The following is a 17,451-nucleotide window of genomic DNA, read 5'->3' on the forward strand; positions in this document are numbered from 1 at the left end:
CACTTCCTTGCTTAAGGCTTCCACACTCACTCACTTCCTTGCTTAAGGCTTCCACACTCACTCACTTCCTTGCTTAAGGCTTCCACACTCACTCACTTCCTTGCTTAAGGCTTCCACACTCACTCACTTCCTTGCTTAAGGCTTCCACACTCACTCACTTCCTTACTTAAGGCTTCCACACTCACTCACTTCCTTGCTTAAGGCTTCCACACTCACTCACTTCCTTGCTTAAGGCTTCCACACTCACTCACTTCCTTACTTAAGGCTTCCACACTCACTCACTTCCTTGCTTAAGGCTTCCACACTTACTTCCTTACTTAAGACTTCCACACTTACTTCCTTGCTTAAGGCTTCCACACTTACTTACTTTCTTGCTTAAGGCTTCCACACTTGGAACAGTGCTCTTTCTCTGCTTAGAGGTAACACATTGCCTTGGAGGGAGGGGCTGGGCAACTTGAGGCTGCTCTGTGCTGTGCTTCTGGGCCTCCAGAAGGCGTGGAGGAAGTGTTGGAGAGCTTCCTGGCTCTCCCTTTTATGGGAAGAGAGGGAGGCATCCATAAAGAAGAATTAATGCAGGAACTCTGCTGTGTCTCTTACCACTTAGAATCAGTCTTCAGCTCCTGTGACACTTAAAGTAAATGGGGCAGATGCGGCCTAAAATAAACATGCAAGTGTGGTAACTTAAGAAAACACTTTCTGTTAACACTGAAGTTCAGTAATGTGCATTTGAAGCTCAGTTGCAGTGAACTTAGGCATTTTCTATTGCATGTATTTAAAACAAAGCTTCACATTTACCTTCAAAGTTCTCAGATTGAGATATAACCCAGGTTATAAACTACACCTCTTAGAGCCAGGTTTGAGTTTTGACCTTATGGGATCAAATCAGCTCCATGTGGATATTGCCATGGTCCTTATAAGTGGTTTACAGGAAGGCTGTGGGATTGTTGCCGTACCCTCATGGTTTACTTGCTGAACTGGTCCTGTTTCTAACAGCTGGGAAGTGTCACATACTAGTTATTGGTGTCTGCCTTGTATCAGCTAGTATAGAGCATGAGGTATGAGAGAAACAGCAGACAATATCCGTGGGTACTCACCATGCGTTTAAACATGTGAATTCACCATCATGTTGGGTGTAAGAAGGTTTGTTGCTTTAATTGCAACAAGCAGCATTTACTTGGAGCTCTACCTGTTAATGTTTCCCTTAGAGGGACCTATATGATGGGCCCCCTTCAGACACAAGGCGTTACTCTTTCTAAGAACAATTTAGCCACAGAATCACAGAATGACCCGGGTTGGAAGGGACCTCAAGGATCATGTAGTTCCACCCCCCCTCCCTGGCAGGGCCACCAAACATACACATTTACTACATCAGGTTGCCCAGGGCCCCATCCAACCTGTTCTTAAACACCTCCAAGGACGGGGCATCCACAACCTCCCTGGGCAGCCTGTTCCAGGGCCTAACCACTCTCCTAGTGAAGAACTTCCCCCTAACATCCAACCTAAATCTTCCCTCTTTCAACTTAAAACCATTTCCCCGTGTCCTGCTATTGTCAGCCCTTTCCAAGAGTTTACTCCCCTCCTGGGTGTAGGTTCCCTTCAGGTATTGAAAGGCTGCAATGAGGTCACCCCACAACCTTCTCTTCTCCAGGCTGAACAAGCCCAACTCCCTCAGCCTGTCCTCATAGGGGAGGTGCTCCAGCCCCCTGATCATCTTTGTGGCCCTCCTCTGGACCCTTTCCAACATCTCCATGTCTTTTTTGTACTGAGGGCTCCACACCTGGACACAGTACTCCAGATGGGGCCTCACAAGAGCCGAGTAGAGAGGGACAATCACCTCCCTATCCCTGCTGACCACCCCTCTCCTGATGGAGCCCAGGATCCCATTTGCTTTCCGGGCTGCCAGAGCGCACTGCTGGCTCATATTGAGTCTTTCGTCCATCAGGACCCCCAGGTCCTTCTCAGCCGAGCCACCTACGTGTTTGATCTGAAGTAATGGAATGAAAGAAGTGCCAGCTGTATTACTTTGTAGCAGTGACTTGTTACTGCTCAGCTCATTCAGTCATGCCTCTATTTCAGGGAAGAAAACTTGGGCTCTATCTGAAGTGCCTCTGCTTGAGGAACTGCACAACTGTGTGTTATGTTTTGCTCCCTAGATTTTATGGCAGTCTTAGGATATTTCTCCTGCGATAACAGATAACTCCTAACAAATACTTGCATATTTAGATTAATTATTATTCATTAAATACTAGAACTGCAGCATATGGAATAATAATGGATTATGGGTGTGCAACTGGTTCATTTCCTAGTAATGATGCAGGGGATTTACCACAAACCATTAAACTCGGTAATTAGGAAGCTATGATAGTATGCTAATGAATGCCTCCTAAACTGGATGAATACCATAAGATGGCCATTGTAATCCACTGCTGGAACATGGGATGTTGAAAGTGTCTCTTAAAGATTGTCTCTTTTAAAGAGAACAGAATGGAGCTGCCAGCAAAGTTCATAGAGTCACAGAATGGCCCGGGTTAAAAAGGACCACAGTGATCATCTAGTTTCAACCCCCTGCTATGTGCAGGGCTGCCAACCACCAGACCAGGCTCCTGGTGTAACTCATAGGATTGAGTTGTGGTGCAGCTGTTGCGAAGGGAGGCACAGGAAAAATGTAGGCTGTTTCCTTGATATTAACTTACAGATGAAGTGACAAGGATTCCTGGTCAAACTGGTGGCTTCTGAGATGATGGGACTGAGGAGGATATATCACAGACTACTGATGATAATGATACCTCTTGCTCTGCAGAGAGGGATCTGGGCATCCTGGTGGGTGACAGATTAACCATGAGCTAGCAGTGTGCCCTTGTAGCCAAAAAAGCCAATGGCATACTGGGGTGTATTAAAAAGAGCGTGTCCAGCAGGTTGAAGGAGGTGATCCTCCCCCTCTATTCTGCCCTGGTGAGGCCTCATCTGGAATATTGTGTCCAGTTCTGGGCTCCCCAGTACAAAAAAGACAGGGATCTCTTGGAAAGAGTCCAGCGGAGGGCCACTAAGATGGTGAAGGGCCTGGAGCATCTCCGCTATGAGGAGAGACTTAGGGAACTGGGTCTGTTTAGCCTTGAGAAAAGAAGGCTGAGAGAGGATTTGATCCAGGTTTATAAATACCTGAGGTGTGGGAGCCATAGTGGTGAGGCTGGTCTCTTTTCAGTAGTGCGTGGGGATAGGACTAGGGGTAATGGGATGAAAGTACAGCATAGGAAGTTCCGCACAAATGTGTGGAAGAACTTCTTTACAGTGAGGATGACGGAGCACTGGAACAGGCTGCCCAGGGAGGTGGTGGAGTCTCCTTCTCTGGAGATATTTAAGACCCGCCTGGATGCCGAGCTGTGTGACATGGTGTAGGGAGCCTGCTTTGGCAGGGGGGTTGGACTCGATGATCTCTAGAGGTCCCTTCCAACCCCTACAATTCTGTGATAAGAGTCAGTAAAGCTGTTATAAGGCCGTACTTCTCACTTGTTAGTGGCTTGAGTAAGTTGAGTCTGGAGAAGCCTGTATCCCAAATACAAATTCCTGGTTTAATTCTCAAAGGGAATTGATGGATGCCACCCTGAAAGGCTCATAAGCTGGGCTTACTTGGAGTGATGCTGGTTGTTTATTCACATGGGGATTTCTTAGTGTTCCCATGTGGATAAATAAATGTTCTGAGTAACATTTTGTTGTGTTTTGTGCTGGAACTGTTTCTTAATTGCTTATGGTTACACTGAATAGGAAAAAAAAGAGAGAAGCAAGGTGAAGGGAGCATGTAAACAGCTGTTTGTGAGTGTGGATAGTGATAGGATGAAGGGGAATGGTTATAAACTGAGACAGGGGAGGTTTAGGTTAGATATTAGGAGGAAGTTTTTCACTCAGAGGGTGGTGACGCACTGGAACAGGTTGCCCAAGGAGGCTGTGGATGCCCCATCCCTGGAGGCATTCAAGGCCAGGCTGGATGTGGCTCTGGGCAGCCTGGGCTGGTGGTTGGCGACCCTGCACATAGCAGGGGGGTTGAAACTCCATGATCATTGTGGTCCTTTTCAACCCAGGCCATTCTGTGATTTAAGGTGAGTTCAGTTGTACTAAGCTATTCAAGGCAGAATGAGATGAGGTTAGGGTTTTAGGCTTGTATCACTAATTGCCTTAAGCTTGTTTTAGGATTTCTAATTAAAAACATAACATAAAGCCTGAACCTTTTATTTTGTTCTTAATGCTGCTGATGTTGGTGGTTTCATTTGCTTAACTGCCCATGGATGTGGTCTCATAGGCTCATTGCAGCACCTGCTCAGCCTGAGTTCTTGCTGGTCATGCTGCAGTTCTATCCCAGAAGCAGCAGATTGCATTTTGTGTAGGATCAGAGAGAGCAGATTAAAGTCTATTATAATATGTGTGATAGGGCAATGACCTGTTTAATTTCTAGTCTGCTATTCTGGCTTGTTTTGTGGAGGCATATCCATGTTCATAAAGTGGCTCTAACAACCCAACTGAGCAGCTGTAGCTTCCACACAGCACTTGTAAGAGCTTTCTATCAAATGTTCTCCTGTTTCTGCTCCTTTGTTTGAATAGAGAGATATCCCAACAACTCAAGCTGTGTAGAGTATTGGTGTATTGCACTGAGTGTGACTTCGTTATAAGCTAAGACAATTATGTTTAAGTAGCATCAGGCTTAAAAGGGAGTGGTTTATAGGGCTGTTGAAAGATGATTCTTACAGAGTACTGAGACATCATTCTCTTACTACTTATATTCTTTGATAGTAAATGTAGTATCAACCTTGTTCTGCCAACGGCGTAGAATACAAACAATAGCGATCACAATGGTTATTGTACAGGATGCAGGAGAAGATATGATGTTTAATGGCAACTTCAAGTGGGAAAGAAGGTGGTCAAAAGGGGAAAAAAAAATACTGTTGTTTATGGAGAATCATGATAGTGAAAGCTTAAAATATAACAGTGACATTAGTTCCTCGGTGACCAAATATTTCCACTCTGTCTGATGCTGGCCACTTGTTCTATTGCACGCTGCCATCTGTGGCCTGACTCAGCTTCTGTGTTGCCAAGCCCACAGCTGTGGGCAGGAATGAACTAGTGCGGCCTGTCCAAGCTAAGGCAAGGAGGGCTGGGGGTAGGTTGTCTTCATCTTCCTTTCAGTTCCTGAGTTAAACTGCTTTTATGTGCAGAAAGCAGAAGTGGTCCTGCATGGTCCAGAGGAAGGCCATGAAGATGATAAGGCTGGAGCACCTCCCCTATGGGGACAGGCTGAGGGAGCTGGGGCTCTTTAGCCTGGAGAAGGGAAGGCTCCAAAAAGACCCTATAGCAGTCTAGATGAGTACTGATGTCCTTATATTGACCGTGCTTGGTTCTGGTCAGAAATGTCTGTTAACAGTGAACAGTCACTAAATACTTGTCAGCTCCCAGGAAAAGATGCTGCTCAAAATCTTTATTGCTGATTAATTACCATTGGTCTTAATCACCACTGTGGCTTGGGCATGTTTCCAGCAGTACTTTAAGCATTGATACATGACATCTTCACCTAGATATTGTCAAAAAAACAGCAGAATCAAGTTTTGAGTTCCAGGGTTGTTATTAAATAAAATGTCAAATGCTCAACGTGAGCCCGGTCAGCGTGTTTCATTTGGATTGAACTACTTGTTACTAAGGATCTTGTTGCTATTCTTAACGCTGCTGTTTGGTTTGATGTGGCAGTTGTCCTGATTCTTTGAATGCAATATTCTGGTTTATTTGGCCTTCACTTGAAAATGGTTTATAGAGTATTGTCATATTACTTTAGTATGTTCGGAAAGCAAATGGGATCCTGGGCTCCATCAGGAGAGGGGTGGTCAGCAGGGATAGGGAGGTGATTGTCCCTCTCTACTCTGCTCTTGCCAGGCCCCATCTGTTGTACTGTGTCCAGGTGTGGAGCCCTCAGTACAAGAAAGACATGGAGATTTTGTTAAGGGTCCAGAGGAGGGCCATGAAGATGATCAGGGGGCTGGAGCACCTCCCCTATGAGGACAGGCTGAGGGGGTTGGGCTTGTTCAGCCCGGAGAAGAGAAGGTTGCGGGGTGACCTCATTGCAGCCTTTCAATACCTGAAGGGAACTTACACACAGGAGGGGAGTAAACTCTTCGAAAGGGCTGACAATAGCAGGACATGGGGAAATGGTTTTAAGTTAAAAGAGGGAAGATTTAGGTTGGATGTTAGGGGGAAGTTCTTCACTAGGAGAGTGGTTAGGCCCTGGAACAGGCTGCCCAGGGAGGTTGTGGATGCCCCGTTCTTGGAGGTGTTCAAGGCCAGGTTGGACGGGGCCCTGGGCAACCTGATCTAGTAAAGGTGTATGTTTGGTGGCCCTGCCAGACAGGGGGGTTGGAACTACATGATCCTTGAGGTCCCTTCCAACCCGGGTCATTCTGTGATTCTGTGTGATTCTGTTCACGGGCCCTTGGGGCAGAGAGCAAGGATAGGAATTGGTTACAGCAACTGCATCTTCTTGCTTAGACAGTTCTCAGAAGTGCTAATGCCTGAGGAACAGAGTAAGGTGTTCTTCAGCTGTAGGACTGCTGAGCTGTGTTAAACTTCATCATCGGTATGTTCAAAATGTAGCTGTTCCATCAGTACAAGACTAGAAGTGGCAAATGCCTTCTCTGGGGGGTTGTAGTGTGTTGCAAAGAGTTTAGTTTACTACTCAACTGCATGTGTATATATGGGTAATACATGAAGTTGCTGCTTTACAAGTAGCCTTAGTGAGCTGTTCAGATCCCTGAATCTGTTAATAATGAGCAATATAATGGGATTATGGCTGTTGATGGAGTGGGAAGGTTTTTTCTTTAAAAAAGATGGTCTAATACAATAATTAAAACAGAATTTATAAGTTCTAATGCCTTGAGTAAAAGAAGCAAAGCATTATAATACAGTATTAATCTTCTCTTGCCCTACATTGTTGTATCCTTGTTAATAGCTTTTTTTTATCTTTAAATGTCCAGTGATTTCCTGGGTGCTGTGCAGTTCAGCCTTAAGGTAGTGGCACTTGGTATTTAGAAACACACAGTGCTGTCTGTTCTGGCTACATAGCGGATTCTGCAAGTGGGTTATATCTGAGTTAGTGCTGACAAAGGGAATAAAGCAGGATGAGAGAGTTGGCAGAGGAGGTAACATCCTTGAAGGAGCATCTGGTAGCAGAAGTTCTGGATAACGTTTTGGCCTTGCCAGAGTCTCCCTTTGAGGTTTCCAGGCGTGTAAACGTTTGTGATTTGGCTTTAGTTATTAGCAGGAAATCATTGCCATGAATGGGTGATGGAAGCCTCGCATTAAGCGCAGCACATCAGGCTGGTGAGCTTTCAATATATCAAAAGGCTTAAGTTAATGGGAGGCATCCTAATGAACACGCTCCAGCTATATTTGCCCTGGGAAGTAGAGAACTTGAATGTGGAGACATCAGGTTTCTCATCTATGAAATTCCCGTCTGTAGTAGGAAATGAGATAAGACACGAGTTTGATGCCATCTGATACTGTGTCCTGTAAACAAGTTCCAGGTGGAGCATGGTGTGCTCATTCACAGCTCTCACAAGTACAAGTCTAAAAGCAGTTCATTCACAGAGGTTGGATACTTTAAAGCCTCAGGCTTGTCAGTGTAACTAAATCTGCAAGGCTTTTGGTGTATCTATGTATATTGGAAAGCTTTAAGTAACCTGGATTGCTGAATAAGGTCTTTTTTCCTCTTATATTTTACATATGTGTTTGTTAATAAGTTACATTTATCTGGGGGTTGTTGGCACTGAGTGGTGCAGTTGACACACTAGAAGGGAAGTACACCATCCAGAGGGACCTAGACAGGATTGTAATATGGGCATGCAATAATCTAGCGAGGATTGACAAATCCAAGTACAAAGAGCTGCACCTGAGTCGAAGCAATCCCAGATCAATGCACAGACTGGGAGGAGAACTTGAAAGCAACCCTGTGTAGAAGGATTTGGGAGTTCTCATGGATGAAAGGCTGGACGTGAGCCAGCAGTGTGTGCCTGCAGCATGGAAGGTCAACTATATTCTGGGCCGGATCAAAAGAGGGGTGGCCAGCAGGGAGAGTTGGGTTTGTTCAGCCTGGAGAAGAGAAGGTTGCGGGGTGACCTCATTGCAGCCTTTCAATACCTGAAGGGAACCTACACCCAGGAGGGGAGTAAACTCTTTTAAAGGGCTGACAATAGCAGGACACGGGGAAATGGATCCAAGTTGAAGGAGGGAAGATTTAGGTTGGACGTTAGGGGGAAGTTCTTCACTAGGAGAGTGGTTCGGCCCTGGAACAGGCTGCCCAGGGAGGTTGTGGATGCCCCGTCCTTGGAGGTGTTCAAGGCCAGGTTGGACGGGGCCCTGGGCAACCTGATCTAGTAAATGTGTATGTTTGGTGGCCCTGCCAGGCAGGGGGGTTGGGGCTACATGATCCTTGAGGTCCCTTCCAACCCGGGCCATTCTGTGACCTTATCTGGAGTATTGTGCCCCAGCACAGGAGGGATGGGGGTGTTGTTGGAGTGGGTTGAGAGGAGTTTTCCAACCTAATCTTTTCTATCATTCTATAAGCCTAACATCTGGGAATGATGAGCTTATGCTTCCCTATTGGGGAAAAGCATTAACTTCTATCCATCCATTAACCTTTGGAAAACGTGATCTTGTCTGTCTTCCAGAACTGTGTAATTTGGCTCTGATTATCCGGCTTCAGTTCTTGTTCTATGCCTCAGCCAGATGTGTGTGTGTTGGGGGGAAATAATGCAAATATCAGAACGAGGATAATAGATATTTATTTCAAGTAGTTAATCTGTTTTAAAGGCACCCTTGGCTCAAATAGCTCCTGTTTAGTATTTAAGCATTACTGTATATTTGACATTTTACTTAACGTTGTAAGAGTTGTTGTAGTATCATGGATGAATGTTCAGTGTTCTGCTCTGTTTTTGGGAATACCCGAATAAACGTATAGAGCATACTTAAATTGCTCTTATTTTCTTATGAGTCTTTAAAAATGATACTAAGCATTATATATTAAGAAAGAAGGGGGAAAACAAGTCCCATGAGGGGTTTTCCATTGCCTGTATACGTACCCTGAGAAGCAGTATGGTGGATTGTGACACCAAAGGAGTTACTGCACATTGCATTTACTTTACATAGATTCAACCCTCCCTTTTTGTGCTGGAAGGCTGATGGAATGGGAGTGGTCTCTACAGACAGTTAAAGATCTGAAGTATGTAACTGTATTACGTAATAACTTCTCCTTGGAATAGCTGTCTAAATTGGAGCAGGACGATAGACCTTATTAACAAAATGGTGCCAAGTTGAGCCTGTTAGGTTTTTTTTCTTCCAACTTAAGAAATCGTGGATATAACTTAGCTGACCTTAATTTACTTTCATGCTTACTGATATAAGCATGCCTTTATCCAGCTTACACAGCGATCAGCTATAGTGATCTAAATGACTAAAATCTCATTGACTCATTATTGTGAGGCAGTGTCCTTGCAAAGAGGAGGGACTGAAGTTGTTTATCTTTTCCCATTTCCACTTTGGAGCAGCATTATTTGTCAGTTTAGGTAATTACAGGTTAAAAAGTACCCTATAAAAAAAGTTAAAGTAGCCTTTAGTTGTGCTATTCCAACTAATGGTTACATTTTTTTAATCCCTGGGTAGGTTCTTTGTATGCCTCTCTTTAGGGGTGACAGCAGGTCTGTTCTGCTGCATGGTTTTCTTTCTTCTTCCCCATAGTCTACATCAGTGACAACTGATCAGTTTCTGTCTGAGACCTTACTCAGAGAGATTGCTAAGCTGGGGAAAGAAGACGTTTAAAGGAGCATTTGGATTCTTTGCCTGTGACTCTTAAAAGTTCCGTGCAGTCAAGATCTGTAACTTGGCTCCCCATTTTAAGAACCTCTTCATCAAAGTGCAAGCAACTCCTCTTTGCCTTCCCTGGTTCTGTTGAAAAGGAATAGCTAACTGGGTACCAGCAGTTCAGTTTCAGTGGACACCATGAGGCAGAGCACTGGCTGCATGTAAATGAAGGCAGATATTGTTCTGAATCCTGGAAAAAAAGCGTAGTGTGTTGTGGATAGTCATATTCAAGTAGAACTTGTTTGTGACCTCATTACCTCACTGAACTTACTACTGCATTTATAGTAGTACATGATGATACTATTTAAATGCCTTTCAGTGTGTAATTTACCTTTCTTTTTCCTTCCAGAAATGCTATGAACAAAAGCAGTATAAAAATGGACTCAAGTTCTGCAAGATGATCCTTTCTAACCCCAAATTTGCTGAACATGGAGGTAAGTGCTCAATCACAGAATCACAGAATGACCCGGGTTGGAAGGGACCTCAAGGATCATGTAGTTCCAACCCCCCTGCCTGGCAGGGCCACCAAACATACACATTTACTAGATCAGGTTGCCCAGGGCCCCGTCCAACCTGGTCTTGAACACCTCCAAGGACGGGGCATCCACAACCTCTCTGGGCAGCCTGTTCCAGGGCCTAACCACTCTCCTAGTGAAGAACTTCACCCTAACATCCAACCTAAAGCTCAACTCTCAAAAGTTTTTTGTCTTTCTTTTCTTGTCACGACTTGTACTCATTCTATTCTGTGCTGTTGAAAGGGAATGCGGCCTGTCACTGAATGTGATTCTGTTGCTGCAACTGAACAATATTCTGTTTGGTTTTTTCCAGTTATCACAAAGTTATTTTGCCAAGGAGTTAAATCTTACTTTTTTTTTTTTGTCTACTAGATATTTGGCATGTTTTTGTACTGAGATCAATTGCTACTGTCAGACAAACAGACTTAAGTGCTTGATGCTAAGACTTGGTCTTAAGACTGGTCTGTTCTGATAAATACTGCAGGAAACAGGACAGGAAAGCGCTGGTTCTATTTACATCTCTCAGAACTTAATCCTCAGTAAGATACCCGAGTCCTGTTGCAGGATTTCTGTTGCATGGCTCAAGGAATACTTTTGATACAGGGATTTTTTTGTTAGTCTGCTGTTGGTGCAACGTTACATAGTGTGCATGTACCAAGTCAAAATTATTTTGCTATTTGACCTTATCAAATCTTGGCAAAATGTTTGACTAATCATTTTTTTTGTCTGTGCCTGGTGTTTCGTGGTTGTCCTTTATTACTTTCCTGGAGATAAAAGAACAGGTTTTTAGTTGCCTCAGAATTATGCAGTGGCCTCTCTGCCTCTAAGGCCCAATCACTTGTGTCTGCTAGCACTTGTGTTTTTATAACCTCTCAGTACGTGTTTCTGTATCATTTCTGCTCTTGCTGTCTTAAACTTTTTCAGAGCAGCCAGCTGCCTTGGCAGTCTGTGTACTGCATGGGCTCTGAGCCATGAGTGGCTTTGGAGCTTGGGAGCAAAGCCTGAAATGAACAGCTGAAGCAGAACTAAGCCAGTGAAATGATCTGATGGGAAGCTGCACTGTTGTCACACTTAGCCTCGGAGATGAGGGATTATAAAATATCGAGTGAGGTGACAAACATATGCATTGCTATGGCTGGACAGGTATCTCCCTGGTGTGGGCAGGTAGCAGTAGCTTGTCCTCATGAGACCCCACCTGTAGTACTGTGTCCAGGTTTGGAGCCCTACTGTTGGAGCAGGCCCAGAGGAGAGCCACAGAGACACTGGAACAGGCTGCCCAATGAGGCTGTGGATGCCCCCTCCCTGGAAGCATTCAAGGCCAGGCTGGATGGGGCTTTGAGCAACCTGATCAAGAGGGAGGTGTCTCTTCCTACAGCAGGGGGTTGGAACTACGTGATCTTAAAGGTCCCTTACAACCCAAACCGTTCTGCAATTCTATGATTCACAATGGAGATGTGCTTTTTCAGCATTCCTTATAATACTGAACAGTATCATTCTGTCTTTCAGTGATTAACTTAAAGTATGGGTGTAAGGCACAGGGCAATCTATTTTAAAAAAAGTTCACCTTGAATAATTATTCACTTTTTTCCTCTAAAAGTACACCTAGAGACAGGTCTACCAATTAAGTTAAAGTGAGTGTTACAGCTAGCATTGATCACAAGCTCTTTCCTTTAATATAGTTTGTAGTTGGAAGAAATATGGAATACTTGTATGAAAATGAGACTAACAGTCTTCTGGCAGCAGGCAAAAATAAGTAGTCTATTATTTAGTAGGGAAGATGATTAGAAAAAGCCACCCACGAATCTACAACAGCTTTCTGGCACAGCACATGCTTACATGCAGCTTATTGTTCAGTGTTACTTGATGGATGGAGGAAGAAGAGCAATGGTCATATCAATGTACTTGAAATCTTTTGCTTCTCAGAATACTAAAATCCTCCTCTGAGAGACTTGTATCCCCCAAGTGCCGTAGCAGGAAATATGAGCCTCTTAACTAATGATTTTGAAGCAATCTGAAGTAAATAGATTATGACAAAGATTTTTGTTTCTCATGGTGTGACACAACCTAAATAATTTGATGTTCTGCCTACGTGGAACCTTTATATATATTGAAATGCACTTTAAAACTGCATCATCTACTTGTTAACTCTCTTAGTTAAATGGCTTTTTTGTTAACAGTTTGTGTTGTCTGTGTTCGTCACATCTGTGTGATACTCTGCAAGACTTTAAGCTCAGTTTCAAGAAAGGAAATGCCTCTCTATAACAGTCTTCAGCTGTGCTAGGCAGCTATCCTGATCTAAATTTATCATTTAATGGAGAACTTAACTGTCTAGCAACTTCAAAGGATATCTGCATTGTGAAACTGGCATATGGGAAATCAAGAGCATAAGTATATGATATTTCTTACAGAGACGCTGGCTATGAAAGGATTGACTTTGAACTGTTTAGGGAAGAAGGAAGAAGCATATGAATTTGTTCGTAAAGGACTCCGGAACGATGTAAAGAGTCACGTCTGTATCCTTTGTAATACAAAACCTGATCTCTTTTGCTTTCTTCTCGCTTGTGTGTATGATCTTGTTGCTGCATCAGCCTTTACTTTTGAAGTATATAATGTGGTCTGCATATAAAAGGAAGTTGGAAATGAGGTATGTGTGATTAATTAATTTGCGATCAAATACTTCAAATAAGACTTCAGTTTCATTTATACCATCATACAGAATCTTTAAGAAAAATTAAATGCCTTTAATGCTCAAGTTTCTTACACAAAGACTGGCACTTGCTTTCTGCAGAAAACGGTTGTCATGGTTTAATAATTTTGTAATTTTTGCTATCAGTATTCCACATCATAACATCATATTAAGCATGAATAATTTTACTGAATCTGCAACTTACAGAAGAAGACTACATCTCCCAGGGAACAACACGATAGGTCACGGGACCTGGACTCTATATTAACTCTGTCGCAGAACAGACTGACGTCTTTCGAGTTCTGGCGTTCAGGGGAGTGTGTGGGAGCCTTCAGCCGTTCGCCTAGATTTACAGTAGGCCTCTCGGTTACGGGACTCATTCTCTCTCCTATTTTGCTTGATTCGTTAGCTCAATTTTCAATTATATTTTATTATATTGTGTTATCCTGTATTTCGATATAGTATTTAGTAAATAAGTGTGCCTCCTTAGATCGTTGCCGCTGTTTTCTTTTCCTAATTAATTAACTTTTCCTTTCGGCCTAGGGCCCCTCCGGGGCCTGCGGCCCCTGTCACGGACGCAGGTGGATTTTTAGTTCAAACCGTGACAGATTTTGGTGGAGAATGCGGGCAAATTGAGTTGCTGTTTTTCTGTGTTTTCTTCTGTTGCTCTTTTAGCTTTTAACAGAGCTACGAGTTTTTTTTCCCTGTTAAGGAGCTATCTCGTGTTTGCGATTCTGCACCTGCGAGCTTGACCTTGAAAGTCCAGGCGGACTGCCAATACTCCGGTATATTTTATAAACACTGCTGAGCTTTGTTTTCTTTTACTTTTTCTCTCTATTGGAGGAAAAAAGATGTTTTCTCTACTAAATTTGTTTTACCAGGGACTGTGTGCCATTGGTTCCTTTTTTGAGACGCTCCGAACATATTGGGCCATGTTTAAGCTAGCCACTTTTTCTTATGGAGCTATACAATTGTATAATGAATTGAAAGCATGGTTAGCAATGCTCACTTCGTATCTGTATACAGCTCCAGAGGGAGCAACTAATGCAACTAATTATACAGAAATGGTGATTTTTAAGCGTGCTCCTCTTTCTTTCTATGAATCCTTTATGCAGTTCTTGAATGATCAGTGGGCCACACTCTTAATCTCCCTGATCTTACTGTTGATTATTGTAATAATCTCACTCAGTATCTGGATTTATAACATCCGGAGGAAGTCTTCCCTAGAACCAGAGAATACTGAGTGGCAGGGAATTGAAGAGATTCTCAAAGGACAGACATCTTCAGTGTTATGGAGCTTCACTCCTGAACACTTGAAGAATCCTGAGAGTTTGATTGCATATTTGAGGCAGGAATGTTGTGGCTCAGGCAGATCTCAGGAGGCACAAATGATTTTGGGCCTAGCTAATGCTTATTGGGCCTTAGTCAATACCATTCCTGAGAGAGAGAGTCTTAGAGCTGAGGCAGAAAAACTTTGGACTGAGAAGGTAGAGAGAGAAAAAGCTTTTGAAGCTGAGAGAAAAGATCTCCTGTACCAACGAGACTCAATCTGGTACGAGAAAGAGAGTCTTAGAGCTGAGGCAGAAAAACTTTGGACTGAGAAGGTAGAGAGAGAAAAAGCTTTTGAAGCTGAGAGAAAAGATCTCCTGTACCAACGAGACTCAATCTGGTACGAGAAAGAGAGTCTTAGAGCTGACGCAGAAAAACTTTGGGATGAGAAAAGCTCCCTGCAATCCCAACTCAACACTCTCCAGTCCGAGTACAGCGCCCTCCGGTCCGAGCACGACGCTCTCCAGTCCGAGCACGGCGCCCTCCGGTCCGAGCACGACGCTCTCCAGTCCGAGCACGGCGCCCTCCGGTCCGAGCATGACACTCTCCAGACTGAGCGCGATGCCCTCCGGTCCGAGCATGACACTCTCCAGACTGAGCATGATGCCTTCCAATCCAACTGCGACACCCTCCAGTCCGAGCACAACACTCTTCAGTCTGTGCATAATGCCCTCCAGTCCGAGCATAACGCTCTTCAGACTGAGCACAATGCCCTCCAGACCGAGCACAACACTCTTCAGTCCGAGCATAATGCCCTCCGGTCCGAGCATAACGCTCTTCAGACTGAGCACAATGCCCTTCGGACCGAGCACAACACTCTTCAGTCCGAGCATAACACTCTTCAGACCGAGCACAATGCCCTCCAGACCAAGCTCAACACTCTCCAGACTGAGCGCGATGCCCTCCGGTCCGAGCATGACACTCTCCAGACTGAGCGCGATGCCCTCCGGTCCGAGCACGACACTCTCCAGTCCGAGCACAGCGCCCTCCTGTGTAAGTGCGTCGATCTCCAGGTCAAACATGACTCTATTGACTCGTTGTACACTGACCTCAAGGCCGACTACAACGCCCTCAAAGCCAGTCGCAGCACCCTCCGGTCTGTGTACGACGAGCTCCTGTCTGACTACGACGCTCTCCAGTCTGAGCACGACGCCCTCCAGTCTAGTTATAACGTCCTCAGGGCGGAATGCGACACCCTCAAGTCTGAACCGTATGTACTCCAACTTAACCAACCACCGGGGGCACCAGATACAATGTTGGTTGCCCCTGTAAGAGGGCGAAAAACAAAACGAGTTTCAACTCAGATAGAGAAAATGCAGAAGGAGTTAGAAGAGCGGAGGGAGTTAGGAGAGCAGGACTCAGGAGAGCAGGGGGACTCAGGAGAGCAGGGGGACTCAGGAGGTCAGGGGGACTCAGGAGAGCAGGAGGAGTCAGAAGACCAGAGGAAGTCGGCGGAGCAGAGGTTGTTAGAGCAGTATAAGAAGATGTTAGAGGAGGAGAAGAAGTCAGAGGAGCAGAGGAAGTTAGGAGAGAGAAAGTTAAGAGAGAGGAAGAAGGAGGAAGGTCGCCTGGAGGAAATAACACAAGCGTCAGAGTCAGGGTCAGAGTCAGACGAGGAGCCAAAAGCTAAATTTTCTTTACGAGAATTTCTCGAGTCCAAACTTATAGATGGGGCAGCCTCATCAACACAGCTGCCAACATTAACACCTGGGACTCCTGATAGAGCAAAAGGTGAGCAAAGTATTACGACCATTATTGATCGATCTTTTAAACTGAGTGAAATTCGAGATCTGAGAAAGGATTTCACACGTCAGCCAAAAGAAAATATGGTCACTTGGTTACTTCGCTGCTGGGACAATGGTGCCAACAGTGCGTGGCTCGATGGCAGTGAAGCTCGCCAACTGGGTAGCATTTCCAGGGACTCACGTGTGGACAGAGGTATAGGCACATGCCAAAATCAGTCCTACACCCTCTGGAAGCGGATGTTGATAGCGGTAAGAGATAGATTCCCCTTTAAACGGGACTTGGAGCCTGAGAAAAAGAAATGGACTGATATGGAGAAAGGTATCCAATTTTTGAGAGAAAGGGCTCTGGTGGAAATGCTCTACAGCCCCCAGTTCAATCGTAACAATCCAAACCAATTACATGATCCTGAAGCAGTCCACGTTCCACGACAAATGTGGCGTGACTTTACAAAGGCAGCTCCAGAAAAGCATGCCAGTGCACTTGCATTGGTATATGGCAAAGGGGAAAGAAAGCCCCTTGTAAATGAGCTAATTAGCAGACTTCAGGAGCTTGAGTTATTTATAAGCGCTACAGAAGTTAAGCTTTATACTTCAGCCATTGTCCAAATGGGAAAAAAAATAGTAGAAAGGTTAGACAAAGTGGAGGAAACACAAAGTGATATTATTGACAAATTGGCTAATGTGCCTGATGTAGATGAATCCACGGTGGTACCAGATGATGGAAACCAGGATTTCCACGATCGCCTATTGAGAGAGCTAAACAACATGAGTTCCTCTCGACCTGTATCATCGAAAATCTCAACCATAAAAAAGAGACGTCCTCGTATTCAAGCAAATGACAACGATAAGACACCTCGTATTCAAGCAAACGACAATGATAAGACCATACGTTTTGCTTTGTTGTATTTCTTGAGTAATCATGGGGAGGATATAAAGAAGTGGTATAACTCATCCACTTCTGCACTTCAGGCACGAGTGAAAGAATTACAATCCAAAACAACCACCAAGGTGAACTCTTCCAAACGGGGGAAAGTTCCAGTCGCTGCGAGTCAACGAGGTAAACAATAGAGGGGCCCTGCCCCCAGCCAGGGGGGGGAAAGGGACAACAGAGTATACTGGACTGTGTGGATTAAGTGGCCTGGCACATCTCAACCACAGAAATATAAAGCCTTGGTGGACACTGGTGCACAATGCACCCTAATGCCCTCAAGTCACCAAGGGACACAACCAATTTATATCCATGGAGTGACTGGGGGTTCCCAAGAATTGACTATGTTGGAGGCCGAAA

At 44.5% G+C, this 17,451-nt stretch overlaps 1 protein-coding gene across 5 annotated transcripts in view; it reads left to right on the top strand.

Moving 5' to 3' along the window:
* Positions 1–17,451, top strand: part of NAA16 (N-alpha-acetyltransferase 16, NatA auxiliary subunit) — a 60,253-nt gene that overhangs the window by 2,326 nt on the left and 40,476 nt on the right. For 4 of the 5 annotated variants that reach the window (XM_015851699.3, XM_015851700.3, XM_085536093.1 and 1 more), the window contains exons 2-3: positions 10,238–10,322; positions 12,812–12,916. In XM_015851699.3, the coding sequence (XP_015707185.2) occupies positions 10,238–10,322; positions 12,812–12,916 (190 nt within the window). Of the gene's footprint in view, positions 1–10,237; positions 10,323–12,811; positions 13,048–17,451 lie in introns of all 5 variants that reach the window. The other variant, XM_085536090.1, reaches the window with a different exon arrangement.

Source organism: Coturnix japonica, chromosome 1 (assembly GCF_054131305.1).
Source record: "Coturnix japonica strain WE chromosome 1, WE-NBRP24, whole genome shotgun sequence".
NCBI classification, from domain to species: Eukaryota; Metazoa; Chordata; class Aves; order Galliformes; family Phasianidae; genus Coturnix; species Coturnix japonica.